General features: G+C 38.9%; 1 protein-coding gene across 4 annotated transcripts in view; it reads right to left on the reverse strand.

Annotated features, from left to right (window-relative positions):
- The window catches only part of SLC25A13 (solute carrier family 25 member 13), a 257,057-nt gene that overhangs the window by 15,032 nt on the left and 221,578 nt on the right, over positions 1-20,447 (reverse strand). For 3 of the 4 annotated variants that reach the window (XM_037836730.1, XM_037836731.1, XM_037836733.1), the window contains 4 exons: positions 11,591-11,729; positions 3,473-3,631; positions 3,289-3,379; positions 1,857-3,012 (listed from right to left, as the gene is read on the reverse strand). In XM_037836730.1, the coding sequence (XP_037692658.1) occupies positions 2,826-3,012; positions 3,289-3,379; positions 3,473-3,631; positions 11,591-11,729 (576 nt within the window). In that variant the 3' untranslated portion in view covers positions 1,857-2,825. Of the gene's footprint in view, positions 1-1,856; positions 3,013-3,288; positions 3,380-3,472; positions 3,632-11,590; positions 11,730-20,447 lie in introns of those variants that run through there. The other variant, XM_037836732.1, reaches the window with a different exon arrangement.

Below are 20,447 nucleotides of genomic sequence, written 5' to 3' on the forward strand. Positions count from 1 at the left end.
CTTATTTTCCCCTATGCAACGCTGGCTGCTGGGATTAAGGCGACCCCAGGGAACTCAGCAAATGGTTGTGGGTTATGAGGTGTAGCATGAGCTTGGCGACAGCGTGCCACCCAGCCTCAAGAAACCCAGCCACGACTGGAACCCAAGAATCAGTGTGTTCCCTTGTGGTCAGCCCCACATTTTTTCCCCTCGTTGTTAAAAAAAAAAAAAAAAAAAAAAAAGCTGCTACTAAAGTCAAGCCTCCCCCTCTCTCTCCCAGACCAAGGGCAGAGCTAAAAGACTCCAGGGCTGGCAGAGCAGGGGAGGCTGTCCTCTTGGGTGGGCAGGCCAGCAAGTGGAGCGCAAACGTCTTTCACTTCCTCAGCATTAAGGAGGGAAACGGCTACATGCAGGAACGGCAGCCACACCACTGACGACGTACTGTGCTGTCACTTCAGGAAGAAGGAAAACCCAGAACAAATTTTCCGTGGTTTTCACCACAGGGTGATTGCAGTCCTATTCAAGGGATGACACAGGCATGTCACCCACTGAGCAGAACTCAGATGGAAATGAGCTTCCTCCAAAGTGTCTCAAGTCACAGCCTCCTCCCCTCCCTCAACAGAGTAAGCCAAAGATTTTAAAGAAACAGACATGCGGCCCTGTCTCTATTGGCTTTCTGGTGCCTCTGCTTTCTTATGTACTACAGACAATCACCCTCAGCTCTGGGTTAAGACTAAGTGAAGCCAAGACGCTCCCATCAAATACAACAGCTTTCACGGAAGTAGCCATCGATTTGGGTCACTGTTTGTACCATGACAAGTTGATCGTCTATAATATTTCAACCAAGTGAAGAAAAGGAATGCAAAGATTTAGACTCCATGACTTTTCTCCACACTCAAAAAACAAATAACATACCACTTTTCATGCCCAACTTCCATGGAAACTTAACCTTACGTTAATTCTCACAATAACAAACTGATGAATGTGCTGGGGATGACAAATAAAAAATGTTATTATAATACCACTCAAATTCTAAGATACATTTGGAGCTTTGCAACTCTGGCCTTTGAGACAAAAATATAGATAGTTGAGGTTAGGAGGTTTCTGCAACTTAACACATTGGGTGGATGTGGTTGGAAGGGGAGAGGTTTCCACTTTGATTCTACCAAACAGACATGGAAGGAGCCATGTGTATATGTCCTGTTTTTGCTGAAGAGAAACCTTTTTGTTCCCTTAGAGACTTGTGGATGGTGCTGACATTTTCCAATTTTGAACTTAACTTTCAGTTGCATTTTGTTGACCTATAGCAAAATGGAGACTGAATAATGGCTCTCTCCTGTGAAGGGAAATTCTAGAGACTCAGAATGTTCACACTGACTATCGATATATTAATCTCTAGCCTCTTCTGTGGCATAATTGCAGTCTGAAAAGAAAAGCCCAAAATTCTGTTCAAGACTAGCTTTGTTCCCTAAATATTTATAGTACAGACAAAATATCAGCAAACACTAGATAAAATGGTATTTGGTTTTGGTATGAGCAAGAGTCAGAAAAGATTAGAAGTTACAACTGATTTCATACCAGTTTTCATGCCCAACTTCCATTTTCACAATAAGAAACTAGTGAAAGTGCTGGGGATGACTAAGATGAAAGGACCAGTTTGCTAGCTTCTTTACTTACCTAGGATTAAATGTAGTTTCTCTTATTCACTCTGAACCATGGTATAATGAAAATGAGAGTACATATTACCTTGAAAGATCATGAAGATATATAACATGCCAATACAAATAAACCCCCCTCAAAATGAAACACATATAATCCAATAATGACAACAATTGCAGTCATTCAACACGTGGCAAGCATAAGGGCACAGAACTGAATGGCTTTAAAAAATAGTTTATTTCTACCTTCACAAACACATGAGTCTGAACATTACGCAAGGTACCACAAATTAAATAACAATCTATATTAGAATATATTTGTCTTAGACATGTTTTAAGATAAGGTAGATTTTAAAAGCAAATGGGTGCCAATTACAAGGGGCAGGGTGTGGATTTGGGTACCATCAAGAAGGTGCATGCATTTCCTACAGTGTTTACTGAAGCAGGCAGGAAGATAAGTTATCCAAGATTAGCATATCCAGGAGCAGCACGACATCTGTGTTTCTTTGTCCATATAATAAAACCCCCAAAATACTTCTCTAAAGTGCAAAGACTTTCCCTTGGTAGTCTTGGTACCAGCAATAACAGAACATGATTACTAAACATCTTCAATATGGTTTTCATTAAAAAAAAAAAAAAAAAGTTTCACATAAAAGCTTTATAATGTAATCCAGAGACAGCATGTTTAAAATGTGAAGCCAGGATGGCTATTTCTGATTATTATTTTCATTTCTTCACTGTTTTTTTTTTTTTTTTTTAACTTTTATAAATATGCACCCAGTTTTATTACCAGCTCAAACACATACAAAACACTTTCCTCTGAACACCATGATTTGTCTTTCAGAAGCCTCTCTGGAACCACAATCCCACTATAAGGAGAAAAGCCCTGATTTCTATTCAAATTTGCTCCATCTCCCAAATCATTTAGTGTTGACCTTAGCAAAATGTCAGATACAAACAAAGGTTTGTGGACTGAGGCCCAAATAATATGTATTAATACTTTCACAACGATCCAGTTAAGAAAACACACACACACACAAATAGACTAATTTCACTTTATAAAAAGCCCCAATTTGAATTTAAACAAGACATAGAAGTGAAAAGAATGCAATGTTGCTTCAATCTGAGATATGACATTCTTTACTGCAGTAACAGCAGAGCTACAGCAACATCCTGGGGTCCATTGTCCTACAGGACTCCACTGGTAACTTTTGAGGTAGATGCTGATGGCTTGAAGAGGGGTAGGCAAAGTCCAAATTTGTTTTCAATCCCTGCGAATGTTGCAACTGCCAGTTTGTAGCCCCCAATGTGATCAGGATTGGGAGTAGGCAGTGTGATCCTGGATTTAGAAACTGGCTCTGAACCCATGGGTTTTCTAAAAGAAAAGACAACAAAGTGAGAGTATGAGTTTTCTTTTTGCTTTATTATTTTTTAACTCGGTAAACACAATTTTCAAAAACTGTTAAAATATGCAAAATAAAGGCACTGTTCCTTTCTAGTCACACGTATGTTCCTCTTTGAACAGAGCTTGTTAAAGCGACTCCAATAATTTCTTAAGTCTTTCTATGGCATCACAGGGACCGGACTGATGCATTTTTCTCAATGCCAAGTATTAGAAGCGGCTGAAATTCAGAGATAAAGTGATACTTACACTCCTCCAAAATCAATGTAGAACAATCTCTGTAGCAATTCATAAGTCACCAACGTTACACCAAACTGGGGTGAGGATCGAAATACGCGAGCTTTGAAAAGAAGGGGAAATAACAAATATCGTTAGATTTTTAAAAAATTTATCTGATACCAAATGGTTAGTTAAGAACAAATTATTTCCATACCACCAGCTCCTTTCCAAAAAGCTTTTGGACCTTCCTCCCGCAGTATCTTTTTAAAGCAGTCTATAACTCCGCTGTAAGTGGTTTGGCCAGCCCGGGCAGCCACCTGTAATCTTGTCTTGATAACATCAGCAGGGGTCACTAAGGAAGCCGCAGGCATACCTGCAGGACAGACACAATACCACCTCAGTACGGTCACATTTTCACCATATAAAACTAACTGTGCTTTGAACTGCTGGTCATGGAAAGGAAGTTAAGAATCAAATGAAATAAAATGCCGATTTCACTGCCCTGTATGGGAAGCACAGCCCTGAGCATCTCGCCTGCAGTGACGGGTGCTCTGACATAATTACATACACCTCCCCAGCCCCAAATCCTCCAACCTTCCTAGGCTTAGTTTTAAGGAATTGGAATTATTTATCAATACCAGTACTTTAAGCAGTTGTGAATAAACGGAGAACGTGGTTTTATTTAATTGCTTTCCTGTTGAAAGCAGGAACTTACTTGCAAAACTATTAGGTCCGATTTTTCAGAGGTGAAGCTTGTTACTCGTTTCCTCTTCATGCTTTTCTGTGGCTGCTGGCAGTCACAGGAGATATGCTTCTCTCACACGTTCAACTACCTCCCGCTTCCTATTTCTCCAGTTCCACCAGAAAGACTTTATTGATAGATAAACAAACACTGTGTGTGTGTGTGTGTGTGTGTGTGTGTAGGGGAGGTGTTGAGAGTGGGAGAGGGAGATTCCCACTGATAACACTTTAGGATTCCTTTTTCCACAGAATGATCTCTCCAGCAAAATATGTGACAGAAAGCTTACCATTTATGTTGGCTGATGATCAATGAAATAGAGACAATAACAACAAAAACCACCCAAAATTACCAATGGGAAATTCTTCTACAGTTTTTTTTATCCAAAATGGGGCAGGCCATGTTTAGATTTTTTAAAAGCGAGACTATACTCAGAAGACACTGTCTCTTATGGTTTTATTACTTTTCCATTATGAACCTTTTCCAAACCAAATTGGTCAAATGCAGATGCATAAATCTCTTTTGCTTTTTTTAAGGCTTAATAATTCTGTAAGAATTTCTGTCCAAACCAACATGGTCTGGCTCACAACTACATCTCATCCTAACAGACAGCTTTAAAGTTACAGGGTGTGTGTGTGTAAATTGCATACTACACACTTAACATTTATATTACTAAAGTAGTATCTCTTTCTCTTCCACCTTTACCTAGCTCCTTAAACAACGTCAAGTAATAGTTTTTATACAATACATCACAATTTTGCTTGCAAAAAGTTCACTTTATATCCAACACTTCACTGGATAAGTCATATTGGATTTTCTATTAGCTTGGAGGAATTATTTTAACTTTGAGCCAGGAATTTATTCTCCAACATAATGGAAGGAAACATGAAAAATGCTTAGAAACCCACTGTGTTCACACCATCGATTTTGTTTTACTTCCTGGTTTAGAAAGAATTTAGCAAGACAGCCTGCTTTAGACATGTAATAAAATCCCCCTTACAACAGTAGGCAGGCATGTCAGAGTGTGACTGTGAAAGAAATACAAGCAATAAAATGAGTAAAAGTTTCCTTTAGTCAGGGTAGTTTTCATAAACGTTTCCTTGTAATGAAGAGAGAGAGAGAGAGAGGGAAAGACAAAAGTATCAGGGGATGGGGGGGAGAGTATGAAAACACTAACAGTTTAGTGGGAATAAAAATGCCAAAAGAAATGTGTAAGATAGTAGCAAATTATCTGGCAAAACTGATCTCTGTTGTGGGACTGCTGGAAATGTGACAACCTAAACTTGACCTCATCATCTCCATCCCAGATCCCATCTCTAAGCTGACATCTGCTAGGCCCTGGAAGAAACTGTGGATATCCCAGTGGACACGGGATTTCTGGAGTGAGGAGTACAAAATTAACTTGGAGAAGAGCATCAGGCTGCCCCACAGCAAGGATGGGAAAGCCACAGATACCGGAAAAAGCTTGGCTATCAGAGACCTGTTGCTTTTTTTCAGAGGCAGGGCTGGGTAAGACTCCGAGCCAGTTTGCCTGGCCAGGGCAAAGCTGATCAAGTGGTCTGAGTTTTCTGTTTCTAAAGAAGGGAGGGCAGAAGAGACTAGGAAACAGGGAGGTGCCCCTAGGTTCCTAGAGAGGGGACAGCAGCCTGCTGGGTTCTTCATAGCAGAGACAAAGGTAAAGAGAGACACCTTGTTGTTATTCACCACCTTTGTGGCAGGAACAATCTGGGATGCTCCCCAGCTAATACAACAAACGCAACCTTTCTAGGAAACCCAGCACATGGAGAGTAGAAGATCATTTACAACAAAAAGAAAACACAATTGGGGAACTACAGATATGAGGCATGATTCATCCTCAGTTTCCAAAAATGCCATTACTATTCATAAAGAAGAGTTTATTAGAAACAAAGGTTAACATATTTACTTTTATTTTGGATCAAAGTTAAGGTTTTTCAAATCCCCTTTGCATCCTTATCTATATTATCTGATATGTCAGCTTCTAAGAGAAGTGTGATAAAGCTGCTCATTAGGAATGAAAAAGTATCATGTTCTCATCATAATTCCAATACTTTAGGCTTTTATAAGACACTATTAAGCTGTTAATACACAGAGGTTGATGACAATATCTTCTTAGTGCATTATCTTTAATAAGTGTGTAATACACCTCCCTGTCCTTCTGAATGCCTTTTCTAAACGTTGAATTCCATTTAATCTGACATTACTATTGCTATACTTGCTTTCTGGTACTTATTTTTCAACTGTTCTCTTTCAATTTTTCTATGTCACTGTTTTCTTAAACTTCAGAGAGCTAGACTGTCTTTCAAACTAGTCTCAGGGTGTACTTTTTTTCTCCAATAGGGGGATCAAACCCATTCACATTTATTATAGCTATTAGACTTATTTCTGCTATCCTATATTCTACTTTCTCTGCTTCTATTTGGTTCCTTGTCTATCTCTTTTCCTAAATTTATTTAAATATTAAATATATTGCATAATTATATATTTACAATGTGTACAAATAGCATTTATACCCTCCTCCAGCAAAGAACTTCAGCAGCCTTTCACTTTTGCCCCCCTTTCCTTAATCTGCCTCCCAATAGCCCTTCTTGTATAATAAATACATATACCAATTATTTAGATGTACATACAAGTTTTACTTTTTATTTGTTCTGTTTAATATATGCCATAGTATGCTCTTTCTTAAATTCATTTTCTATTTTGCTTCAGAGGAGTTCCTGAAGGGCTAACCTTTGAGTCCTTGAACCTGAGAAATTAACTTTAGTTTTGCCCTGCCTCCTGAAAGTTAGTGGGTCTGGGAATATGATCAAGGTTCAAGACATCACCTCCTTGGGATTTTGAAGGCAGCCCGTATCACAGATACGGAAAGATACTGAATCAGAAGACAGTCCATGGGCTTTGTGAAACGGGGGAGGTCTCTTAAATGGGGGTACAGGGCTAACACAGGCTGGCAGGCTGGAGACCTCTCCAGTTGCTGAAATGAGGAGTGCTTCACTCTTGAGGTAGAACTTATTTTATTTCTCTCTTGGGAAGAGCTGCCATTCGTTTATTTTTTCTGCATCGCAGCTGTGGTAGAGGTCTAGCATTACCTTTAGCCCTGCCCTTTCTCTCATTTCCTTGTCCTCTCCAGGTAAGTGGCCTCTTTCTATAGCACACAGTTCTATACTTTTAGCTTGAAGAAAAGTGTTGTCTGAAGCAGGAAGAGGGGTGGGGGTGAGAATGGAGAGTTACTGCTTAAAGGGTACAGAGTTTCTGTTTAGGGTGATGAAAAGTTTTAGAAATAGATGATTTTGCACAACACTGCATGTCATCGATGCCACTGAACTGTATATTTAAAAATGGTTAAAATGGAAAATTTCATTATATATTTTTTACCACAATAAAATAACACATGCAAAAAGGTGTAGGAGGGAGGGCCGCAAACCTGGCCTCCCAGGAGTAAATGGAGTTCTTTAAATCCTGTTAATGATTTACCCCAAAACCTCTACCACCACCCAACCCACTACCCTAGTCCTTCTGTTGTTCCCTCAGGGGTTAAAATTCTCTGGTTCTGCGCTTACCTAAGTAGTTTCGAGCTGTGGCATCCTCTTTCTGTTGGATTTCTGAGTCAGTATGGTTCTATTTCTTGTTTGTCAGTAACACCTCACAGTTTTGGCTTGCTGAGGACAGATGCTACCATTTTTTAGTGCCAACAAGGACTTTTAAAAATTGTATTCTCTGACATCTTAAGGTATTTTGTAGAAGAAGAGAGATGGATGATATCAGTCCATTATCTTGACATAATCTCTCCATTATTTTGTTGTTGTTCTTGTTTTTTAAGGATCTAAGATCTGTTTTTAAATTATCTTAAGCTTTATGTCCACATAATTAACAAATTCGTGCCAGTAGTACTTTCTCTTCTAACTTATCCCTTCTAATATGTTTGCAAAAGCACCATATCAGTCATATACTTATAATACGTTTCTGTTTGGGTACTAAATAGATTTTAAAGATATTTCTGAATTACAGTGTAGTCTAAACTAACTAATTCAAAGGCAAGACTGTCACCACAGTTTGACTTGTTCCTACATTTTATCACTCTGACAAAATGATCTGGAATGACAGATCACTCTATAAAATTTGAGAAGTACTGGATATCCTTTTTTTATATTATCCATAAACCAACCATATTGAAATGTCCTTCATTAATTATAAGGCAACATTAATTAAGGAAATTATAATTTGGTTTCTTAATTCCAAGGTCCCTGTTTCAGCACAGTCATCACACTTTGATATGCTGAGCATGTTAGCTAATGAACATGAATTCAAATATAGGTTTGTTTTTCTCTATTCCTGTGAAATAATGGAGTAGACATGCCTAGTATTTATAGATATTCCCAGTTTATAAACGTATATATATATATATTTTCCAGGTTTTGAGATGCCAACCATGTCTTCTAAAAAGCTGCCTATTTTTAAAGTGATCTAACTTCAAGTCATATCAAATTCTCAGAAGAAAAAGTAAGCTAATATTTAACTGAATAACTGAAAATATCAAAACAGAGAGCAGGATCCTATTCATTTAATCACAGATTGATCTTATTTATAATAGAACTGTCCAACTACATATATATATATACATATGTATATATTCTGTGTAAGAGATCAATTTAAATATGGTACATATAAAAATAGTCACAAGAAATTTCTGTCTTATAACAACAAGGTAGTGGCCTTTTTAAAATTTATTGTCTTTTGGAGATAAGCTTTCCTACCTTCTCGTAATGGCAAAACTGATCACTTCTGTTCTCGATATACTTTCCAGGATTCTCCGTATACAGTGTGTCCTCTCCCCCAGGACATGCCTGTGCTTTCACTGGTATCCATAAAGGGAACGTGGAGGCATAATCTGTCTTCCACTCAGTAGACTATATGCAGGTTTGGTGCATTTTCACGTTTGCTGCTTTCTTGATGGAGTCTCACTGGGCAAACTTCTGCGCAAATGTCTTCGTGCCCTTTTCAACATGCCCATTTTGAATTTAGCTCTCTGTTAAGCATGCCGGCAAGGTTCTAAGCCCTGCTTCCTCCCATTCCATCAGTTAACTGTTTATCACTGATATAAATGTTTATGTTCATCTTATAACAAAATACATTACCAATACTTATTAATTCTAATAATTTTAGGTATTTTAATTTGGATATTCAGGTAAATAATCATTTGCCAAAAATGATAGCTTCATTTCTTCCTTTCTAATAGCCATGCTTCTTACTGGAATCTCCAAAAGAAGGCTGAATAACAAAGATACATATTTTAATTGTATACCTAACTTTAATGCAAATGGCAGTCTGATGCTTGCTGTTGGCTTCTGATACGCTATTAAATTAAGAAAGTAGCTTAGTTCTCATTACACAATTTATACAGAGCTGTGGAATACACAAGGCCATTGAGTTTTGCAGCAAATCTGTTCTTTGAAGAAAATCCAGTATGACAAACTGTGTCTTTATTTTCTTACCCTACAAAGAAGGAGAAGGCTAGAGGGACGGACAATAAAATTAAAGTAAAATGTTCTAAGCAAGCGTGGCAGTTGCTTCCAAAATAGCCCTCAGTGATCCTCATCTCCTGGTATTCACGGCTCTGTATCATCCCCTCCCACATTAAATAGGGCTGGTGGGTGTCACCAACAGGATAGCGTGGGAAAGGAGAAGCATGGCTTCTGAGACTAGGTCATAAAAAGCATGGCTTCTGCCTCGTTTTCTCTCTCTCAGATCTTGCTCTGGGGGAAGCCAGCTTCCTTCTTGCGAGGATACTCAAGCCACCCAATGGAATGGCCCACACAGCAAGGAAAGGAGGCCTCCTGCCAATGGCCATGTGATCAAGTCATCCTGAAAGTGGATCCTCCAACCCCAGTCAAGTTTTCAGGAACCCTGAGTGGCATCTCGACTGCACCTTCATGAAAGACTGGAGCCAGAGGCACCCAGCTAAGCTTTCCCAACCTGCAGAAACCGTGGGACTTGAAATAAGAAATGTTTGCTGTTTTAAGCTGATAATTTTGGGGGTAATCTGTTACACAGCAATAGATAACTAATACAGAAGGTATCTGGAAAACAACTCTCAAAAATAATAGGATAAAATAACAGCAACATTGGGGTATAAACTAGTTCAAATTTTCGAGAATGATACGACAATGTCTTAAAAATAATCATACTTTTTACCAGGAACTCATTTCTGGGAATCTATTTCTCCAAAGAAAATGATCCAAAAATGGGGGAAAAGCCTTTAAGCACAAAGATGTTCTTTATACCATTTACTTTTTTTACATTTTCAAAGAAAAATTAAGAGTCTGAGATTGAGATTAGATAAGTATGCAGCAATTAAAAACTATGTTTACAAAGTTTCAAATGACATGTAATAAAACATTATTGAATATTTGAGTGCCAGGTACTTTCTTAGAGTCTTCTATCTATGAATTCATTTAATACCCATAGTAATCCTGTGAGACTAAGAATATTATTATACCTATAAATAGATTTAAAAAATGGGCAAAGAGGGCCTAAAAAAATTGTGCAGGTCACACAGTTCTGAGTGTAAAGCTGGAATTATTGAGCCTAGACAGTCTGACCCTATAGTACATGCCATTAACCATATATAAATACTTGTATATTTATAAATACATCTATGGTTATATGTAAACATTTTCGATTTTGACCATTTTTAACTGTACAATTCATTAATTACATTTACAATGCTCAGAGATGCCATGGAGATATGTGGAGACTCTAGCCGCATATCAGATGAGAACCACCTGTATCAAAAAGTTGGACTCCAAGCATCTGATGACTGCCTTAGGGTTTGCTAACTCCTTAAATGCTTGTCACTACCTGGAGAGCTAATCCAGATCATTCCCTCAAGATCTCTATACAAGGAGGAGTATCAAGGAATGAACTGATCCCTACTGAGGCTATAATCAAATTTCCTCTAGGAATTTAAAAGCCAACCTTCATATCTATCAATATTTTTTTTCTATCAATATTTTCAATGTAGCACTGGAAAAAAAAGAATTCAGTCATTTCTGTCTGTGATTTAATTAACACACATAAACGGCTCCTATAACCTTGCACAGCCAGGAGGAAACAGGTACCTCTTTATTGGCCTAAGTCATTTTTGGCCCAATTACATTTCTTTAATATAAATCGTAATGACTATTGCTTAAGTTCTGGATAAGATTTTATGCACTGTTTTGTTTCGACACCTTTAAGACACAAGTACTCAACATTTTAAAAATTCCTTGCTGAAGAGTTATCATTCTTAAGCCATGAAGTGAAGCTGAAATGATATGCAAATTGAACTGGATAACAATGCCACAAAATGAACCATTTTTTAATTGAGCCTTTTCTGGAGTTAAGAAATTAAGCTTGTCCAATGATCTAATCTGCCAAAAGTGAAATTAGTTTCTTTCCCTGTCTTTTCAGTAGCTTTTCAACACAATCTGTAGCCAACTCATAGGTACCCTGTCAAAAACTAGCAGCAAACACTTCCAGTGCAGTGGCATGGGGGGAGGGCTGGCGTGGGGGGAACCAGGTCTCTGGGACACTCACCAGCTACAGCACCAGCCAGGAGCAGGCTTCCCGGGCTAATCTGCCCATCCTCGTTTGCTAAGGAAGCCTTCACATGAGCATAGCACGGGAAGAAGATGGCCGAGAAAGGAATGTCCCGCAGAAAGCATGCTTTGGCACCCTGTATGTTTGAAAAGGAAGAAAAACCACATGAAACACATATCCCATTGAGAAGATCAAACTTCTTTGGAACTCGCCTCAGAACAAAATATTCCTGGAGAAGACCAAATTTGTACTTGCAAGTTGAAAGGTGAATAGAAAAAATAAGCCAAATTCTACAAGTCCTAAATCTGATTTTTATTGTTAAAAACAAAACCCAATTTACTTGTGTGGCTTGAGGAAGGCCGTTCTAATTTATTATAATGGTAAGACTGCTATTAAAGCATTTCTGGAACTCTGCCCATGACAGCCTTTGTAAATCCCCAGTAATGGCAAATCACTGGCATTTCAAGAAGGATCCCGTCTGGTCTAGACAGAAAATGGGCAGCAACAGCAAGGATGCTTCATTGTTTACACACTAGGAAGTAGATTAATTATATATGTGGTGGGGTTTTTTGTTGTTTGATTTTTTTTTCTTTCTATTTTTTTTGGAGAATCTGATGAAAGCCTTGGACTCTTTCCCTGAAAAACTTACACATACTTATAAAATCATATACCTTTCCAATGGGTTCTTAGATCCCCCTAAGGCTTACTTATATACCCCCCCCAACCCCCACTGCAGGGTTTATGAAACATTGATAAATACCTGGTCTAAAGCCTTAAAATATTTACAATAATTCTGACACATTTAAGAGCTTAGCTCCTACAGTAAAGTCTTCACCAAAGAATTTCTGGTGCCAAAATAATGCCACGGGAAGGCCCTGAGAATTGATGAATTCGCCCAGAAATATGAAATAACTTTATAATGAAAACCACAAGACATATATTATGTTTTGGGTAAGGTGAACGGGAAGGAAGTCACCTCTTTTCAACACTTTATGATTTAATACCATTTCTTTCACAGACTTCTAATACCTAAAAATTTCCACAGAATTCAAAGATTCCTAAAAGAAAACAATGAATCCATCCAGACTCAACAGATCCTGCCAAGTCCAGCAACACTGACGGAGGTCTAGTGATGCTGGGTCTCGGTATTTTTGTCTGATGCTAGTTTCCACTCCGTCAAACACTACACACCTGTCACTGCAGCTTTTGCATTTCAGACACCTGCATCCTGTACCTGACTCAAACTGGGCTGGTGGGTAATAAAACCCTTAGTCTTTTCATACGAACTTCTATCAACCCAGTTCTACTGCAACTTAACTAGGTGCCTTAAAAAACAACAACAACAACAACAACAAAAAGGCAGAACTTGATGTTTAATCCTATTAAATTTCATACTACTTTGGCCCATCCTTCCAAGCACAACAAATACTTGGATTCTGTCATATGGGCTCTTCAGTCAACTCGCCATGGGTGTGTTACGCACACCTCTTGGGACAAGTGTCAGTCTGTTTCCTCTCTCCACTCCGAGCATAGTATTCAGAACAGCACAGATGCACCTCATGTACTGCCAACTGGCCCACACCTCCACAGGTTGTCCACACAAAAATTGTGCCACTCCCTGTTAAATGTCTTACTGAAACTAAGAACCATAAAATCCACCCCAGCCAAACACCTTATTTTATACCTGTGCAAACTGATGGATCCCCAGGGCACGTTTACTGAGGGCCAGGCCTCCACAGTGCCAGCAGTAGGTCCCAAACTCTCTAGAGATAGTCCCACCTTCATCCCCGCACAAGCGGGAAAAGTACAGTATAACATCAATATCCATGTACAGCACCCAATCCTCTCCTTATGTTTTTTTTTTTAAAATTAAAGTTCATGCAGTTCCTCTATAAGTGTAATACTACAATACAACCCTTTTGTGTCTTTGTTTTCTCTTCCTTTTTCTTATCTTTCCTCCAAGCCTTCCTATAAGTTCTGCTAGCTATTTACCCACATGAAGATATTATACAGGAGATACTCAGATACCAAATAACCAACTCAAATTAAGATCAGTTAAGTCTTCTTCGTGTCTAGCTCCTTCAATACAGTAAAAAAAAAAAAAGTCACACATTACTGACTTTCAAAACAAATCACCTTGAAGTAATTTTTAAGTTGGCATAATTTTTCCTCCTACAAATCTTGCTTCTTACAAATAAATCTATTAGTTTTTACCTTTAGTACATGGCCCAAATCTTTATATCTTACAGCCAAACTCCAGTCTATGCTCTGCTTATACTTTTTGTCAGTTTTTTTCCCTGATTATAAAAGTATTAAATGATTATCATAGGAAAAGAGACGATTATTGCAAATTTAAATTGCTCATAATTTTTACCAGCCAGAGATAACCACTGCAACTCCCATGAATGTTTTGGAGCATTTCAAAACTTCAACAGTAATATTACCCATCCCAAAAGACTGAACATGGTTGGGTGGTTCCGGGACATGCCTTTTCTTCTCCTTCCATTTGTGGCGTACGATTTGTGTGTGTCTCTGTGTGTGTGAACATTTGTGTGCACACGTGAATGCCAGGTGTGGTCTTACATCCCCATTTCTTAGCCATGTTGCTTGAATTTCCTTTCTATTTGTTGTTTCAAAGACTCATTGGTCCTGGCTGTCCCGTGGATGAGGCCTGGTGTTCTCACCCCTGTCAAGCTGTGCAAAGACTTCTCTGTCCCAGTCTCCTACCCTGGTCAGCCTCATCCCTCTGGGGGAAAGCTGCTCAATACTCATCTAATAATCAAGGTACAACAATCACTCTGTGTCTTCTCTGATGATTGCTAAGCGGGAAACACCAACCTCTTAAATACCACCTCTGCATGCATTTCAATGCCAAATACCACCCTTTCTACTGAAGACAGGCAGAGAGTGAATTCCACATGGCTCCACAAGGGCTACACTTTCTCAGGGCTGGTATTTTCTACATTGAGGACACTGAGTTTTCTTCATGCGCTCACATCCACCTATATCAGTGTTGCCCAGTTCAGATTTTAAACGACAAGGGGCCAGAAACGACTGCCTCACCTAATATATAACACATGTGACAAAATCTTTGGCTGCCATTGGGAGCCTAAGATATGTTTCCACTGATACTGACTTTGCTTTGCTATAAATCCCATAGGAAAAACCACAACTGAAAGGAGAAATGAGAGGGTTTGGGATATGCAGTCAGGTTTCTGCTAGGAAAACTAACTTGTTTCCAGGAAAAATATATTAGAAAGAAAAGCCAAGTGTTTAGTTTTCCCAACATTACTTACTGTCTTATCATATATTATTTATGGGGTATACAATAGAGCCTAGGAGGAAAGAGCAAATAATTTTGTATTGGAATATTAAATTTAAAAAAAATGAAAATGAGAGAGATTAGCCTGTCTTGTGGTATGTGGCTTCATTATGGTCAGAAGGCCATGGGGAGACATGTTGTGAAATTAGAAATATCCCTGTGAAACAAGAGGCAAGGTAAAGCAGCAGCTTGGTTTTCCCAAGAAGAAACCTCTCCCTACTTCTGAAATCATGATAATAAATCAAGTATCAGTGTGGGAACGAGTGCCTTTTAAGAGAGATCATGCACTTCAAGAGAAGTTTGAAAACAATTCTAGGTGGCCGAGAAGAAAAATGATGGTCAGAAAACAAACAAACATAAAAGGAAATTAAAAAAAAAAAACAAAACAATAGAAATATGCTGTATTTTTGCTCCCAGGACTTGGGACAATGTGGCCAATTAGTCTACCCAAACTAGAACAAACATTAGAATATGTAAGAGTAAGGTCTTAGGTTTCTGATTATCTGAGAAAAAAGTGGAAAAGAAAAAGTCAAGGAAGAAAGAAAATTTGTACAACAGCCACCACCCCTATTCCACAGGCAGGAGAGCCAGCAAGTAAAAACATTTAAAATGTAGCTTTCCACCCTCTGTGGCATCAAGAACACCTAGTGCCACCCTCCCCTCTGCCCAGATGTGTGACCAGCACTCAGACAGCTGAAGCTATGAACCTCCCTCACCTGTTAAAAACACCAGAGGTCACCTTCTTTGTGGGGTCAGGGCACTGGGGACTAAGGGTTAGAAGACTGGAAGTCCTGCGGAAGTGAAGGCTACAGGACAAATTCCACAGGGCTGGCTTCACAGTGGGGACAGGGACTCTGGGTCCCCCTGTCTCTCTGGCTCCTGTGTGGTGACCCAGCTTAGACCCTGCTCAGGCATCTCACTAAGGCAAAGAACCCTGGAGCCAGGAGGTGGGCCTGCCCCTCTCGCACCCCAGGCATCAAAGCCCAACTCCCAGGGAAAGCTAGCTTTGCAAAAGGTTGGAGAAAAAGGCACACACTATTATATTTCTCTGTCCTCCTCCTCCCCACCATTTCCTTTAGGTCTTTGGCACAAAGGCAGGTGCCAATTTGTAAGGCTGCCTTAGGCAATACCTGAACTGTTGCTCCCACACAATGACAAGGGAAGCAGGATGTTAAAAAGCCCTTTAAAGTTCCTACTGTGAAAATGGTTCTCTCCCACATTCCTTGATAAATCCTTCAGGTTGTGGAACACACCCATTCTCCAGTCCTACATCAAAACACAAACCTGTCAGACTTGAATCTACTGGCCCCCTGTGTAATTTTTACTAAGAGATCAGCCATTTTCAACAGGTAACATTATACTCAAGATCCAGAAATATTCCAAGCGCCTGCATCAGAAATACAAATATAATTGCTTTGGCCATTAAAAAATTAATACATTACTAAGTGTGCACCACATAAATCTTTAAACGTTTCTGCCCTATGAGAAAATCCCCCCATTTTCCTGTCCTAAGATATTCCATTCCCTGGTTGTCCCTGAATTTCCTTTGTACACACGGGAAGACCACGTAGGAGAAACTAATGAGTGCAAAATACAACCATCTAGTTGCTTATGATTCATTAATGTACTCTCTCTCCTCGAAGGAGAAACATTATTCTCTTTTAATAAAAGGCCTGCTAATATTGAGTCAGGAAAAATGAAAGACATCTCGGGGAACTCTACATGTTAATTTGGATCAAAGCTCAGACCTAGTTTACTAATTGACTCTGTCTCTATTCTGATTCTATACCACTTTAAGGTCTCCCCACCATCATTCTAGAAAGGCCAGGAAAGCTGCTTTGAGGGTAGGCCTCACTTAAATTCAAGTTAATCGTCCGCAATTGGCAGAGGCCAATTAGAAAGGCGTAGAAATACTGGCCACAGCATCTTCCTGGCAAAAGAATCAATTGTTTTGCTTCTCATGCCTTTTTGATGTGGACACTGTGTTGAAATTTTTTCAGCCCAAGGGAGCTTTAATCAATTCTCAAGTTGCCACAATAATCCACTCAAGTTTACTTTGGTAGTTCTGCCTGGCATGAAACTGTCAAAAGATAAAACAACAGGATTTGTATCTCAAACACACACACACTCCTCTATCTTCAATGTCTTTTTTCTTTTAAACCTCTTCATCTTGGATGGGTTACACCTGCCCAATCAATTCAAAGACAAAAAAGGCAGTCCTGAAGGATGGCTCTGATAAAAGAAGTCAGGGCAGGGCAGGTCCTTTCGCATGCTAATTCCTGCTGTTTCTAGCCGTACCTGCAAATACAGCTCTAAACAGAGTATTTCTAATACAGGAAAGGTAATTAGGCTCACAAAGGCACCTCTGTGTCGGGCGGGCACCAGGAGCCAGAACGTCTGGGAGACGGAGGCTTAACCATGACTCCTGCAGTGAATGCACATTGTCTAACACAGGGGGAAATGCCAGCCCGGGGGGACCCTGCAGCATTCAAGACACAGTGGTGCACCTTGTCTGAGAAAGTCATTCAATGCTCCTGGCACCTGTAGTCAGAGCCACCCTCTTTTCCTACCTTACAAGTTTAGAATTTATTTGGCATGTATAATTGTATATTTTGATCCTGGAACTACAAACAATGGGCAACATGTCATTTCTCAATCCCTCAGCATTCCTCTTGGTTTCTCCCCAGTGGGTTAACCCTTAGATACACCAGTCAAAGGACAATTATATACCACATGCCTGGAACCTGAATAGGGTGTTCCAGTGCCTTGCTGGGAAACAGCACAGATGCCAAACCTGTATGTCACTGTGCACAAATATCAAACTCAAGTAAGCCAGCCAACAAATGAAGACATGACGTCACTGAACGATGAAATTACTTAAATTTGAATAGAAAATATTAATGCCTATTATTTGGTTTCTTTAGTTCAGGAGTTTTCAGGATAAGGGTTTCTCCTTAATTTTCTCATTCTAACAGAATTATCTTGTCAACTGACTCGTGTCAGTTCTAGTTCTCTGTTCTATTATTATACATTGGTTTGTCATCAGCTGTGCTCATCATTTAGATGGGCATGGAATTTTCATCTCCAAGCTACCAGTGGTGTCATCTTCACAAAACTTATCTGTAAAATATGGCCCATCTTTTGAATTTCTCTTTTCTTTCCTTTAATGCCTTCTAGTATTTCCCCACTACCTGTTTGAAGTTGCATATTTCTAGTCTAAATGTTTATCTTGGAAATTTTAATATACATACTTACTACAATCTTTGGTTATCTTTACCGTCCTCCTGAGTAACACGTGTACTGTAGAATACTTAAATTACAAGCAGCCCCTGATCTCCTAAGGAGACACCTTGGATGCCTTACTGAAGGGATGCTCAAGCTGCTATTGACACATTCTCCTTAAAGTTTCTTCAAAATAGGCAATGATTATGCAGGCAGCACCCATGATAATCCCTTTTTCTTGTACTCCTTGCTGTAGATCTCAAAGTCCAAGAGGAAAGAACATAGCTCTCTCTTGCACAGTGCTCTCTACAATCTAAATCATGAGGGTCACTTCTTTCTAACACCCCCTTCCCCAATCAACCACGATGGGTGATCAACTAGTTGAGTTAGGTATCATGTTGCATTTCACTTTTCTATGTGCAACTCGCCTGAATGCTTCATCCTTGAAGAGGATGAATTCTGAGACAGGGATGGAGTAGACTGAATTCAAAGAAATCCATAGCAAAATGATACATCTTAAATACTGATCTATATCTGAATTCTGCTACTCCATGCCTAAGACAGTACAGTGCAGGAGCAAGAATACAGGCTTTGCAGTCAAAGGCCTGGGACCAGATTCTTGCTCTGCTACTTATTAGCTATCTGATGTTGGATAAGTTTCTTAAAAATCACTGTACCTCAAGTTCTTCATCTATAAAATGTAACAATGTACACACTGTACAGACATAAGAATTAAAATTTAAATCCAATGATTAATATAAAGTACCTAGTATAGTACCTGGCCAAAGGATCTTTAATTAAGGATGATAATTATTATCATCAATGAAAAGCACACCTTACTATTGTAGTGGAGTGTGGAAACAGCAAATATATTCTTTAAGCAACTGGCAGCTGGAATATGCCTGTGGTTTCACATCTGAATCACAATAGACTTCTACATTCATCAGGCTAAGATCCAATCTTTTATTTGGTGGAAGATCTAATCCTACCCAATAAATCCTCACTAGAGTTTGCTAAATCGATCACACCCCAAATGGGTCTCTTTGGTTGTATAACCTTAACTCGAGAGTCACTGACCATTAAGCAAGCCATCTATTAAGTGCATGCCTTGGTCACAATTAAAAACCAGAGAATGTAAGGATTCATTAGTAAAAGTATTCCCATCACTTCAAGAAAATATATTCAGAGCCCTTCATGGGCAGTGGATTAGTAGCATCATTTTAAACACTTTTGAACATTAAGGACAGCATATTACATTTAAAAGTTTAGCTAAAATTAAAAAGAAAACTATTGTCAAACTAATCCAATGAGTACTTGGTGAAGACTTCCAATGTTAGTCAAACCTTCACACCATTTCAGAAACAAAGTCTGGCCCTGAGATGCTTGATACTTCAGTTTCTAAAAATATGCTCTTTTAATAAGATAATAAAATGCCAAAAATATTTGTATTATGGCAGATATTTTTGACAAAGGAAAAAAAACACTATCAATAGGGCAACAAGTTATTTTAAAGTGGACACAAATAGTTATCACTTAGAATAGTAATGTGACTCCACAGTCAGGTTATATGGCTCCCTGCTTATCACAGGTGATTAAAAAAAATAAACTTTATTTTTAGAGCAGTTTTAGGTTTATAGAAAAATTGCTGCCACCCTACACCCTCCCCTCAATATCTTCCCCTATCATTAACTTACTGCAATATTGGTATTGTGGCACATTTGTAACAGCTGATGAACCAGTATTGATACATTTTAGTCCACAGTTTACATTGGGGTTCACTCTGTGTGTGTACAGTGCCCATGGGATTTTTTCTGCCACTATGGTTAAGGTAAATACCCTACAATGGATATTTTTAATTAATATAGGATCTGAGGTAGCATATTCTCATACTAAAAAACAAGAACAAAATTGAGTCATTCTTCTACAGTATTTGAACATTTTATAATAGCTTTGGGTACTAAAAGAAATTAGGGAAAAAATACATAACTATGTCTGTCTAGACAACTAAACGATCACACATTCATGTTTAGTGTCATGTCAACCCTTCTCATCTCCGTTTCTTAAGCACAGTCACTGTATCAAGGACAACAAATGACAAATGCCAACTGCTCAATATCCTTGCTTAGCACATAACCTTGTTTTTAAATTTCCCTGAAACACTGAAGTTATCAGGTGAGTGTTCTCCCATGGAGCTCGACATATCTTCATGTGATAGGCTCAGGTATCAAAGTGATCATGGCTTGAGTTTGAAACACAGCCTTGACAATTACTAAGTAGTATGTGACCTGGAAAAATTACCTCAACTCTTGA

Source organism: Choloepus didactylus, chromosome 5, assembly GCF_015220235.1.
Source record: "Choloepus didactylus isolate mChoDid1 chromosome 5, mChoDid1.pri, whole genome shotgun sequence".
Lineage (NCBI taxonomy): Eukaryota > Metazoa > Chordata > Mammalia > Pilosa > Megalonychidae > Choloepus > Choloepus didactylus.